Raw genomic sequence first — 13,590 nt, 5'->3', positions numbered from 1 at the left:
GAACAATATGCAGTTTCACCTTTAAAAATATACCTGGTCCCCTCTTCAGCATCATCACTATTGTCAGAGATTTTTTAAAAAATCAACACCCACTCTTTCAGTTTCCTATTCTGCACATTTTTTAGAAGGCAATGTGCAAGAATATTAAAATATCTTTCCTGTGATGACTGCTGCTGAAAACATTACATTTTCAGAGAAATGCTTATACATTTCTGTACACGTACATCCCTGTGTTTACACACACTCTCTCCCCCCACCCCTCACCCCCCACCACACAAATACGAATAGTGTGGAACTCCTATGAATTCTAGGGACTTTAAAGAATTAAATTGGTGGGAGGACACAACACATTACACTTTCAGCTTCCATGACAGCTTGAAGATGAAAGAAACAGATGGTTTGTTTTTTAAGCGCATGGCTCCACCATTATGCAAAATTGGACTATAATTCCCAACCCAGCAGGGAACCCAAGATAAAAAGAATTTGGGGCCTGTGTAACTTCGTACTACCTTTTTGATCAGAGTTGGTAGAAGTTGAGCTGATCATAGCTTACCTGCCTTCTAACATCAGCTCCAGTACAAAGATGGTGAAAACATATTAAAGCCTAGCCCCTGGAGGAAAAAAATGTACAACTGTGCTCTATTGACCTTCTCAAGTATTCTCATTAAGAATTGCTCACAGAATATGGATGTATTTAATTGACAGATTACAGACATAAATGGGGGGGGGGGTTCCTTGGTTTCTTCTCATTCTGTACATGATATGTTTTTCTTGAAAGATTATCTTTATAGAAGAGGTGGTGGTGAGTGCATTGCTTCAAAAAAACTATCTAAAATTATCTTAATCTTTGTTCAGATTTCTAGGCCTGAATCAATGAAATACAGAACTGATGGAAGCAGTTTGAATTGGTGTTTTACTCTTGTCTCTTAAGCTGTGATTCTGCTTGTTGTAGTTTTTATTGGTCAATTATAGTTAATGATATTTTATTGTTCATTTAGTATCACTGCACTGCTTAGCAATTTGCAAGCCCCTGAATCAAGACATATCACAAAACTCAAGGATAAAGCTTGTGCCTACCAAACCTAATGGAGCCCACTAGTCTTTTGTTGGTAGACAGATATGACATGGGTAGCAGTACATGGCTTTCGTTTTTGTAGCTCATGGCAACAGCAGAAAGAGACAGACATCTGATCCCCGTTGGGTATCTTAGCTTTGATGAGTTAGTTCTTTGCAAGGAAGTGGAATTAACAGTTATTGTTGCTGTTATCAGATGGTCTAAGCCCTGTGAGAAAGAACAGTAAGACCATCTACTGTGAAAAAGTATGTTGTCATCTGGGCATATCTAAACAACCATTTCCAGCACAATTGGCCTTTATGTTTTAATTCACAATTTCTTACCAGCCACCCATTTCTGAAGGACTCTGGGAGGCATACAAAAATAAAATCAATAAAATAAGAATACATAACCATAAAACCAAAAATATAGGTATTATACTATTCTCACTAGAGTTGTTCCGCCAATATTTAAGCCACTGAATGTTGTACTAAGTATTGGTTCTGGGTTGTTTCTACATAAAATGTGTTACACTAGTCTAACTGGGTGGTCATCAGGGTGTAAGTTTTCAGGAAGCATAAGATATTAAGAACTGGTACACATAGTTATCGAAAATGAGGCATGGACAAGCAATGAATTATATATGGTACAATAAAAGACAAAGGATTCAGTTCAAGATTTTGCAGGATTTAAGAAAGTGAGGTGAACTAGTGGTTCTGAATCTTAAATTGTGCTACTATGCTAGTTGTTTAACATGGATCACAGAAGGGATTTTAATCTCCTTATAGTTCTGTCCCTTCTATGGAAGGAATAGGGCTTCCAGATGGCCTGCATAAATATTTTGGAATTGATACAAATAGAAATAAACCATTAAGAGACCATGCTATACTGAATAATATGCTGAATATTGGTGATAAATAAGGAAGGGAATGAGACCAGGTTTTCCCCTCTTAGCTTTGTTTTTAAATCTCTGTGTTTATGATGAGAGGTCATTAAAATTTTGATCAGTGGAAAAGCAATAATTCAATCAGATTGCAAGACTTGACTGTTGACAAGACAAAGTAAAATCTTTTGAGATTCTTACTTCAGAATGGCCTAGCATACCTGGAGGGTTCCAGTACCTTCAAATAAGTAGCACAGTATGAAAAGAAGTGCAGAAACAAGGGGGAATGTTGAGAGATTTGACAGGATCCAAAAATTATATTAAATGCAACTTTGAATATTTATTTGGTTCAATTTATAAATTATTAGTAAAATATGACTGAGAACAGAACAGAATATGTCCAAAATTGCATGATTAAAGGGATGCAGAGTTTGAATATTGTAATAGTGATGCAACAATGGGAATCTCAATAGAAGAAAAATATTACATTTAATCAGAGTATGATACTTAGACAAAAATATGAAAGATGTACTATCATTGCTGGGTTACTCAAGTCTTGATTGACAAAATGAATAATTCATTTTCCAAAAACTGCTAGAAGTTCAATGAGCCATTTGGATAATTTTTCACATTTGGTGGCAATATATATGATGCATTAAAATCTTATTGACCCACTATCCAGGGAGCTATTGTAGGCCATATTTTAAAAAATAAATAAATAAATTGCCTTTCATAGGTCTGAATTGACATTTTTTCCTAATTCATGAAATTGTGGGAATTAAGTTTGTTATTGGAGGTGTCTATGCTTTAAAAGCTTAATTATTATTCTGTTGATGTTTTTGAAAACTTCCTTGATCACGAACAAAGCTTGAGTAATAGATGCTGCACTAAATGTGATTTTTATAATGTGCTAATAGACTGATTTATAGAAATAATGTGACTTTGGCTTAATATAAAGTAAGTGATTGATTATGGAAAATTGTATACTTGCTGTTAAAAGTCAAAAGTCATCTCTTTATGTAATCTTTCAAAAAAAATTCTCTTTTTGTGTATTCACTCTCTTAGTTTTTTTCTTCTTTCTTTTTGTAGTTTTTATCTTTGTTCTAAATCTAATAAAAATTCTTATGGATATGTGATAAACATGCAAGATACATAGAGACATAATGTAATATTTATAATATTCTAAATCTCAAGAGAAAAAGTTGGCACAGATTTCAAAAGCTACATTTATTATTTTAATCAAAACCTTAAAACCAGGAGTATATTTCTGCAAGATAAAAAAAAATGTGTGGGTGTACATGAGAGAAGACACTCATTTATTGGGCCCCTAATGGTCTGTCTAGTGTTGCTACTACCCAAATATATATTAAATATAAAGGTAGAGAAATATTTCAGTCTATAATTTGAAGGGGTCTCCTATTCAGATACTGAAAAATGCTTGGCATCCAAACTTTTAATGATTGTGTAAAGTCCCAAACTGAAAAACAAACATTTCCATTATCAGGTTTATTATAGAAATAAAGGTTAAAATGTATGAAGATAAAAGAATGGAAATGCAAAAATGTTCATTAGATAGCACACAATTATAATGCAGGATTCAGCTGGAAGTACAGAAATCATACTTTAATAAAACAAGGGTGCCAGGAGATGTAAAAATGTCAAACTGCTTAAAAGTAAAAATTACTTCACCATGGTCCAAAGTATATGGATATGGTCTCTAAAGCTAAAGAATGCTGAAATAAAATCCGAAGAAATCAAATATAAAAGTACAGAGGCTCAGTGAATAGATCCATTTGGGGAGGTATTCATCAAATGCCAATTCTCAGCCACAGTAATTCCTACACAGAACAAGTCCTTCAGCTTTCACAAGTGTCTGAATCCATCCACTTAGCAGAGGTTCTCAAATCACCCAATGATATGTATTTTCTTTAAAAAACATCTTAAGAACGATAAAATAAACTTCTTTAAGAGACACTTTTCAGAAATGCATGTTGATAAATATTACAAAGCCTCAAGAGTCACAGTGCTTTTCTCCTTTTAGTTTGAAAACACTCAGGCTGAAGCACTGTCCAATTGTTTGTAAATTTAGAACAATTTTGTTAATCCACATAAAAGAAAAGGACACACAATTTGTCTGCAGCTGGGGTGGGATGGGGGTAGAGATGCTGTTTCATTTTATTTTGACATTCACAATACATTACAGAAGTAGGCATGGTTGCTTTTTGACCCTCTCTGGGAGGAATTTCAGATGGTTTGATGTGTTAAATTGGTGCATTTGGCCTTTAATGCATTCTTTCCCCCCTATTTTACTTTAAAAGAGGAATGAAATATGTCACAGAAAATTAGTATTTTTTTCTGACCAAATTTCAGCAGCATAACCTAGGCTATCTATTGGCCACCCTGTAACAGAGCTACAAGAAAGAGCTAGTGTGGTGTAATAATTAAGACGCTTCAGACATGGAGCTCACTGGATGAGTTTGTATCAGTCACTAATTCTCACAAGATAGTTGTTGAGAGGTTAAAATGCAATGGGGTGAGGAGTCACATTGCACTCTTATGGAAAAGCAAGACAAGAATATGATAATAAACAAATAAACATTAATTTTTGACCTAAACTGTGTGAAAACTCTTAGTGTGCTCAAAGTTTATCATTCATATAGAGAAACAGACAAATGTCGGGGTTTCCAAATATTTTAGGCTTTTAACTTGTCATGTTGACAAAATATCACAGGGGGTTATGAGATATCCAGACAAAGTGGCTGTTATAGTCACAAAGCACTTCCTAGAAAGATAAACTGGCATGGTAAAAGTACCTGGATATATGCTACTTCTCTGTTCAGGAGCACTCTCTAACATACTTCCACAGGTCACGCTATTTTTCATTTCTCTTCCTCTCTGGATTCCTTCCCCTCCTTCTGAATTCTTTTGGATAAGCTTATACATCATACTGAACCATGGTTAATTCTGTTTAATGAATTACCTACAGTTTTCTAGATTCATACAATACACTAGCCCATAATTCACAAACCACAGTGCCTGGGTTTTATACATACATTAATACATAAATTGTGGTTTATAAACCACCAAGAGTAGGAGACTGAGAATAAGTGGGACACATGGAACAGCAGGAGGTGGTAAGAGCTGTTTGCATGATGTGTGGGCAAGTGTTCTAGGAAGAGAAAATGAAAGAGACTGGATTTACCCAATAGGGTGAAAAACATTTTGGCTTAGAATCAACTCTTTATAAAACCATATTGAAAAAACATTATCTGCAATACTTTTTGATCCCTCCATATCTGAATAATATATGCTGTTGTAGTTGCTGTTAGTTGCCATCGAGTCATTTGAATGTAGCAAAGTACTGCTCAACGGTCACAGCTACTAATAAACACAATGAGCTCCAGTGGGATTCCAAAGTGTAAGAAACCTATGGCTCTCTTAACCATTCTATGTTGACACATCCATTCTTTTACAATGCTCTGAGATAAAGTCTTCAAAACAATATAAATCAAGTTATGTTTATTTGATATTCAACTATTTTTCTCCTTGTTTCCCTTAAATCTAATTCTTTTTTATCTCAAGTGAGATGTTTGTCCTGAGATACTGATTCTAAAAACTGTATTCCCACTGATGAGAGCCAGTCTGATGTAATGGTTGTCATAAAGCTAGAAACCAAGAGACCGTGAGTTCTAGTACCGCCTTAGGCACAAAGCCAGCTGGGTGACTTTGTCCAGTCATTTTCTTTCCGGCCTAGGAAGCAGGCAATGGGAAACCATTTCTGAAATCTTACCAAGAAAACTGCAGGGACTTGCCTAGGCAATTGTCAGAAGTCAACACTGACTCAAAGGAACCAAAAAAAAAAAAAATCACACTGATTGCTTTTACTTTACAGATAACCTATTATTTTCATTACAGTTAGAGGACCTAGACACAATCAATTTCATATCTTTGATCAATTGCTTAGAATTAATGGAACATAGTTCATGTTCATTTGTGAAGCACAAATTCAAAAATATTAGATTGTAGTCTACCTAGAGTCCTAGATCCAGGCCAGAACAGAAGCTCTCCATTAAATCAAGTTTAATTTAGCATCACAAAATAAAATACAATAGAGAACATCATAATAGTAATAATTTCTTAAGCCTCTTTACTCAAAAGGGAAAAAAAAGTTGGAGGAAATTGTTAAGGAGGAAACAAATGGAAGTAGGCATGGCTTCTTGGCTTTCCTTAATGGTTACTATCCCATCACCATCCCAATTCTTAAGAAAATTAGGTACTAAGAAGAGAGGATGTAGTGTTACAGTTTACTCTTTATTCTACAGGTAAACTGTACAGAAGAAAATATATAGTTATACCCATTCCAAATGCAGGATAGACTTCAAATGTGTTCAACTAGATGCAGGCCCACTTTCATTGTTCATACCTTCTTCATTAACATTTCAGGAGAAGAGGGAGATCAGGGCATTGGGTGGCCTCAGATTCTGGAATCAGCATTTTAGTGTGGCTGTAATGTGTATTATAGATTTCACACACACTGACACATACACAATTATAGCTATTGAGGTCTGACCTAAAATAGGATGCTTTTTGCTGATATTCTTGCTTTTGGTGAAAAACAAAAATTGGGAGAAGCAAATATTTCAACAGTTGTGATGAAAAGGATGTAGAAAAACAGTAAATAAATAATGGAGCAAAGAATGGGACCTTTTATTTTTGAAGGGGTTATTTTATTATTAAATTATTCGTTCCAAAGGTATGGGAAGAATTCTGGGGCTGCCTCTTTCCTCTGGATCAGCATTCTCCCTGAAGTCTGCATGGTCCTGACTCTGTTGCCCTTTAGGAAAGACTTGAAGACCTGGCTTTTTCAGCAGGCCCTGATCCAGGTAATCCGTGGCCCAACTTTTTACTTTGATGTATCTGTCATATGTTGCATAGTTGCTGTGCAATTGCTCCAATTGTTAATATTTGTATTGTTATTTGTTTTATTCCCCTTTAGTCACTGTTTTTAATTGAAAACTATGCTATTCTGTATACTTCCTAATGTTAGTATGGTGATTGAGGTGGCCTATAAGTCAACTGACTAACTACAGATTCGGCAATCGGTTATCTTCAGTGACTACTATTGTGATATAAATCGTTTTGCGACTGCTATGAGCAGCCACAGAAATAGTTTTCATGGTCAGTTTCAAAGTCTAGGTGTGGAATTTCATGTGACACCAATCCTCAAATGAGATTTCAGCCAAAGACCAATAAAACCATTTCCTGGGATGGTAATTTCCAATGGACAAGTAGTAACTAAATGGTGAAACCTTCCTCTTCCCATTGCCTTTTCTCTTTACAATCTCTCCCTATTAGCTTTTTTTTTTCCCCCTCCTGAGGAGCTTCATTTCTGACCTCAGTGCTTGCAAAGGAGAAAATGTGTTTATCGTGATGCTTTATATGTGAGCTGCCTTTGAAGACAGCTCAGGAAATTCAGTTCAAAAGGGTTGTAACTAGATACAGCTTTGAGAAGGCATACTGTGGCCAGGGAAGTGACTCCCAAGTTGTTTTCAATCATAATGTTGAAGTAGCCTTTAAATTCAGAAACATTTGGTCCCAGGTGCCTTATGGACCGCATGTTTCCATATGCATCTCTTGATAGTTCTCATAAGTTTCCCTCTAAATGTTGTGGACTACAACTCTAATAATCCTTTACTATAAATCATATTGGCTGGGGCATATGGGAGCTGAAGTTAGAAATATGGGGTGATCACCAAGTTGCTTAGCCTTGCACGTGTAGTATGTCGTACAGCATTAGGCTGTATTTCTATACGTGGTTATATGGATGTCGCCAACAGGACTCTGGGGGGCTTACACCATAACATATTCACCATAATATTTTGCTCTATTTAGCTAGTAGGAAGGAGCAAGGTGATAAGAATGTACCTAAAAGACGACAAACATCACACAGGCTCTACTCCCCCCAAAAGGGATTGAAGAAAAGTGAAAGCCCTATGAATTGAAAATGTAGGAATTCTTAGAGAAAGCACCACAAATGCATCAATGCACAGAGACCATGTTATTAGAATGTGGGGCAGCATGCAACCGTCAGAAGGATTTCCTGGAAGCAAAACTGAAGGAAATTCCTTTCTCCCTCAATGCATCATCTGCATCTGATTGAACATATGCTACAGTAGCAAATATTCAAATTAGCTGGCTGTTTTCAGAGAAGAAGAAAAAGGAGTAAAGTCTTTTGTAACACAATAATCCTAAAACATTTTTTGATTTATAACATTATGCTGTATGTGGATATCTTGATGGGTAAAATTCAATGAGAAAGTCTTTTTTTTCCCAATAAGTAAGTAGAATAGAACTATTCTAAGTAGAATAGTTGCATTCTACTTAGCAAAGAGATGCTTTTCTTTATGGTCAATAAACTGCAACACTTTGGTGCTGGTAGATGATTTATGATGTCTTAGCAATGCATTTCCTTGCTTTTAAAAGCTTGGGTTTGGGATTTCCTAAATTATGTTAAGGAGTTACACTATTTCATTAGCTTTTAAACAGAAAGGTTATTGTCCTGTCTTTTAAAACACAGGTGTTATTAATACACAGAGCAAGATTTATGTTTATAATGAAGTGTCTTCTCTGGCTCGGAGCTGAAGAGAGAGGTTATTAAAGCTTTGGCTTCTGATTAATTTGCTGGGGGAGAACAATTCAGGGCATGGCAATATGATATTTAAACTGTTTTCAAACCAGTACAGTGGGAAATCTTGAACGTATCTGGCATCCTCTGGTAGGAAAGCTTTTCCCAGATGTCTGCACGGGTGTGTATTAGCCCTATACCATGGTTCAGATTCAGTTCCAAAGAGGTACTTTGGGTTGTGTAGGGGCTCAAATTTCTGAGATGTTGCACACTTGGTGTACATGCACAGTGGGACTGTGTATATTTCTAAAATAATTATTTTATTTTATTTTATTTATTAAATTTCTCGGCCACCCATCTCATGTACGACAACTCTGGGCAGCTAGAGTTTAGAAGAATTTAGACTCTGGGTGGCTAGAGTTTAGAAGAAGTACTTGAGACTTCATCTAAGACCAGCATGTCTGCAATTCACTGAAGACGATCATCCCCTTCCCCCTCCACCTCTGGGCTTTTGCATTAACCAGAAAAAGGTGCCACTGCTTTAATGAATCCAGTCATTGAAAGTAATGCAACTCTCAGAGTTACTGGTAACCTTGGGGGAAGCGCCACAGGGGCATACGTGTATATATGCAGACAACAGGGGAAAGCTTTCAAAGTGACTGTTAAAATTAATAAAAGACACAAATTAATAAAAGACACAGCTCCTTTAATGCTTTGAGAAGGGATGCTTCAGGCATGCCAATGTGCTTTACAAAGTGTCTCATTCAAATATTTTTCAGAGTGTTCATTTCCACATTACAAATGTATGGCTTAGTTATCAGTGTCTTTCAGCAAGAATTTATTTGTTTGTTTGTTTGTTTGATCTTATGCTTGAAGGAAAAGGTAGTGGCAAAGAATAAAGATGAGCCTTTATTAATGGAATGGAACTGACTGTTGGAAGATGATAGATATATATAATAAAAGCTTACTTATCTTAAAAGAAAACCAGTCAGGTAGTTAAAGAAACAATGTTCTTACTTCTATGGATAGAAGAGGAACAAATACTGAAATTTCTCTCTAAAGTTCTCTCTTATCCACTCCCAAGATGTTCTGATTGGACAAAACAGGAATTTGACTACAAGGATTACTCAGATTTGAGCACAGACATGACTAACACTTCCTTCCCTACATTTCGTTCAACCAGAGCAGCTCATATGAGGGTCCTATTCTATTCAGAAGTTCCAATCATTTTAGATGGTGTTATTCCATACATGTATGAATTATGACGATCTAGGTTAGGGTAGTTGGAGCCCCTCTCTGGCCTTATATTTTGTTATTGCTGACCAGATTTGCCATCTTGTTTATTGTTTTCTATTTTTTTTATCATATATTTGTTTTGTTTTTATGCTGTGAGCTGCCCAGTTTGGAGTTGGGTGGCATGTAAGTCAAATTAATGATGACGACAACAACACTTTTTAAAGTTAAATATAGAAAGGTGAGTTTCAAGAACATTATAATATTGATTGAAAATGTACTGCTGAGACTCCTATTTAGAAGACTATTTCAAAATTTAGGGACTCCTTGTCTGCAATGATTTTGCCTGTTCTGTCAGGTCATTTAGAGAAGGCCTGCTTAAGACCTTACCCCCCGTGAGGGGGGCATGGGTGTAATGATATGTGGGAATGACCTTGGAGACAGGAAGAAGGGCTGCAGACTAGACAATGGTCAGGCAAATGGCGGCTGAGTCCACAGAAGGAATGAGTGCATGGAAAATGTCTCAGAAGGGACCCACCTTAATTTCTTGGACTGTAAAGGCGATAAATAATAAATTAAAGTATTTTGTTTCCACATGCATTTAAAAGATCAGACAAGGATCATTGCATACTAACAATAAGGAGTGTTGTGCAGAATGTAGGAAAAATATGCATGAAATTATTGTAAAATGATTGCATATTAATTTCTGAACAATTATACCACTGTTTTGTTTAACAAACAAGCTGCAAATATTTCTCCTATAAGTTTTTGCAAGACTTTTTTTAATTAACTGACTGAAAATGCCCATATGCCACAGAGACAAGACAAATTAAAAGGCATGATGAGCTGTTCAATTGTTAAAAAATACAAGGCAGATCTTGAAAATCGTTCTGCCCTCCAGGAAATGAAACTGTTTTGTTAATTCAGCAGCAAAGAAAAATGCAGCAAGTAACAAATCACAGAATGCTTTGTTTATTTCAGAGATAAAATATAGCATCAGGAAAACATTTCCACATGGTCTTAGTTTTAACAAATACATAGTAATTTGGAAATATTATGCTGGCTAAAATGTGTATATAGCAACAGGAATCAATCCATTGCATGCTGAATGTAACCCAGCTTCTTGTATATACACTGCTGATGCCAAGCTTGGCATATGTCAGAGTGTATATATCATGCAAATTGTGATGGCTGATTTATGCACTGGGATGACTAAGAATTCAGTCAAGGTTAACAACTCTGTGAATATAGACAAAAACCATATGTATGTTAGTGGCAGGTGCATTACCTGTGTTTGACTTTAAAGAATATAAGCAGTTACAGGGTTGAAGCTGCCCAGAGCTCCTTGCTGAATAAATTACACATCTAGGGTTGGTTGGTTTTTTAAAGGAAGCATTTTTACATAATGAAAAGGTGGGCAATCTTTAAGATCTAAGGTCTCAAATGGATCCATTTTTAAATGTGTTTATATGCCATACTGAAAGATGAATTCCTAATCACAAATATATTCTTACTCTGATTCACACTAACTTTCACTTACATTCAGGTACTTTCAGTCTTAACTTAGAGGGAGTAGTATTGGGAATAAGAAATATATTATACATATACTTCCCTGGAATATAATGTGTCACTAGTGTAGACTTTATTGTTTATTTATTGATTTTATTTTTATCCCTTTATTATTTTTATAAATAACTCAAGGTGGCGAACATACCTAATATTCCTGTCTCCTCTTTCCCCGACAACAACCACCCTGTGAGGTGAGTTGGGCTGAGGGAGAGAGACTGGCCCAAGGTCACCCAGACGGCTTTCATGCCTAAGGTGGGACTAGAACTCTCCGTTTCCTGGTTTCTAGCCCAGCACCTGGACCACTAGACCAAACTGCCTGTCATTGTTCATAGAAAGACAATCACCATACTCTTGTAACATATGAGCAGGCTATGTTATTTAGTTCAAAACATACAAACTGAAAGAGCCTTTGGTCAGAAAGAAGTCTCCTAAGGCAATTGTATGCAGTATACACTGAAAACATGTTGCTTGCACAATGTGAGGCACTCATTTATTGCCAGTACCTGTACTCATAGCAGCCCCCTAAAAACTTTCTCTCAAGAATTGATTCATTCGCCACAACAGTGTAGGATGTAGCATGGAGGATTTGAAGAGGAGGATTTGGCTAAAATCAGATGCCTCGTATTACAGAAGAAGAAACGCTTTCTATTAGTGAAAAGTTCTCACTGGATACAGCCCAGAAGGTGAAAACAGACCATCATTCCAGAATGGAAGTAATTTGAGCAAACACTCTGCCCAAAAACAAATACCTCGGGAATAAAGCAGATTTGTGACAGAACCTTTTCAACACAATTTAGAAGGCATGTTTGGCTTCACCAGAGTCAGGCTACAAATTAACCCCCCTTTATCAAAAGTATTTCTTTAGTTAAAAGATTCCTACCATCAGGGCCGTCCCACGTCTGTTAGAAGCTACAAATATGGTTCTGGCTGAGTAAAATGTAAAGTTTGTGGGATCTGCAGGGGAATTCCAGTGGAAAAGATAGAAAACAGAGAAGAGAAGAGAAGAGAAGAGAAGAGAAGAGAAGAGAAGAGAAGAGAAGAGAAGAGAAGAGAAGAGAAGAGAAGAGAAGAGAAGAGAAGATTGGGGCTCCTTGTGACCCTGCAATTCCCCAACCCTGTTTCAACAGACCCAAACTGCCTGACTTGAGCATTTGTACCAGGTCTTTAAACAGTGTGTACCAATTCTGGACTACGGCACATTCCATTATGAATGGTTGTGATTTATAATGGAATGACATGGATGGTTTTTATAATCAGAAAAACACACTGACCTTAACACTACACAGGTGGAGCAGCATAATGACTCGCCAATTGTAAGTGCATCAATTCCTGGGGAAAAGTTCAATGAGGTTAACTTAGTATGTATCCCAAAATGACATAGAAATATAAAGACATAGACATAAAGATATATATTGTGTTTTGGCCCAAAATACACTTTGCTGTGTCAGTGTATATTCATTTATATTTAGGTTCTGTGAAAATTATTCCATTTATTTTTAACATTTTCCTCTTAAGCTATTGCTGCATAGTTAGTGAGAAACCAATAAAATTTGCATTGTTAAGAATATAATAACTTGAAAGCATATTGAAAACTAAAAGGCAAAATATAAGTCGTTTAGACTAAGAAAGGTTGGTAAACAAATGGGGGCTATCATGTAAAGTATTATTAGTTATAGATTTAAAAAATAAATTGCACATACAGAACTTGAGAGCATCATAATACAATTTACTTTATTTCTATATTCTTTAATCTTTGCATTTAGTTAAAATTAATATTGTTGAGACAGTTGTTTGCCTCTTCTTTATTGGCTTTATAAGTGGGTAATGGGCAAGATGAAAATACTCTCCAAAAATTAAAAATAAAATTAAATATTTGGGAGTTGAGATATTCAAACTGAAGAGGAGATCTTACCTTTTACCTATAGAATGAATAAGGTTTTTATCTCCTCTTCCTTGTTTTAACAACCTTGCCACCACTTTAGGTGGTAGTTCAGGTCTTCAAAGAAACTCTGCTGTTTTCCTAAGCCCCAATTCCCATGGGAACAATAGGATATAATGATGTGGAACATTCCAAGATTTTAATGTAATTGTTACAGTGGTGCCTGCATTTCATTCGTTCTAGTATCTTGCTTACAGTGGACCAGGAACAACACTTTTCAGTTTGTGGACTTTCCTTCAAATATCAGAATATAAAATCCAAAATTCCTTTTTGATTTCTGGTTTTTC

At 35.9% G+C, this 13,590-nt stretch overlaps 1 protein-coding gene across 4 annotated transcripts in view; it reads right to left on the bottom strand.

The window, feature by feature from the left end:
• The window catches only part of HECW1 (HECT, C2 and WW domain containing E3 ubiquitin protein ligase 1), a 204,409-nt gene that overhangs the window by 128,925 nt on the left and 61,894 nt on the right, over positions 1–13,590 (bottom strand). Inside the window, exon 1 of one of the 4 annotated variants that reach the window (XM_063304173.1) lies at positions 12,636–12,696. The exons of the other annotated variants lie outside the window; for them this stretch is intronic. Coding sequence (XP_063160243.1) covers positions 12,636–12,662 — 27 coding nt within the window. The 5' untranslated portion in view covers positions 12,663–12,696. Of the gene's footprint in view, positions 1–12,635; positions 12,697–13,590 lie in introns of those variants that run through there. 4 annotated transcript variants of the gene reach the window in all.

This window comes from Candoia aspera, chromosome 4 (assembly GCF_035149785.1).
Source record: "Candoia aspera isolate rCanAsp1 chromosome 4, rCanAsp1.hap2, whole genome shotgun sequence".
Classification (NCBI taxonomy): domain Eukaryota; kingdom Metazoa; phylum Chordata; class Lepidosauria; order Squamata; family Boidae; genus Candoia; species Candoia aspera.
The sequence above is the reverse complement of the archived record's forward strand: the minus strand, read 5'-3'. Positions and strand labels throughout refer to the sequence as shown.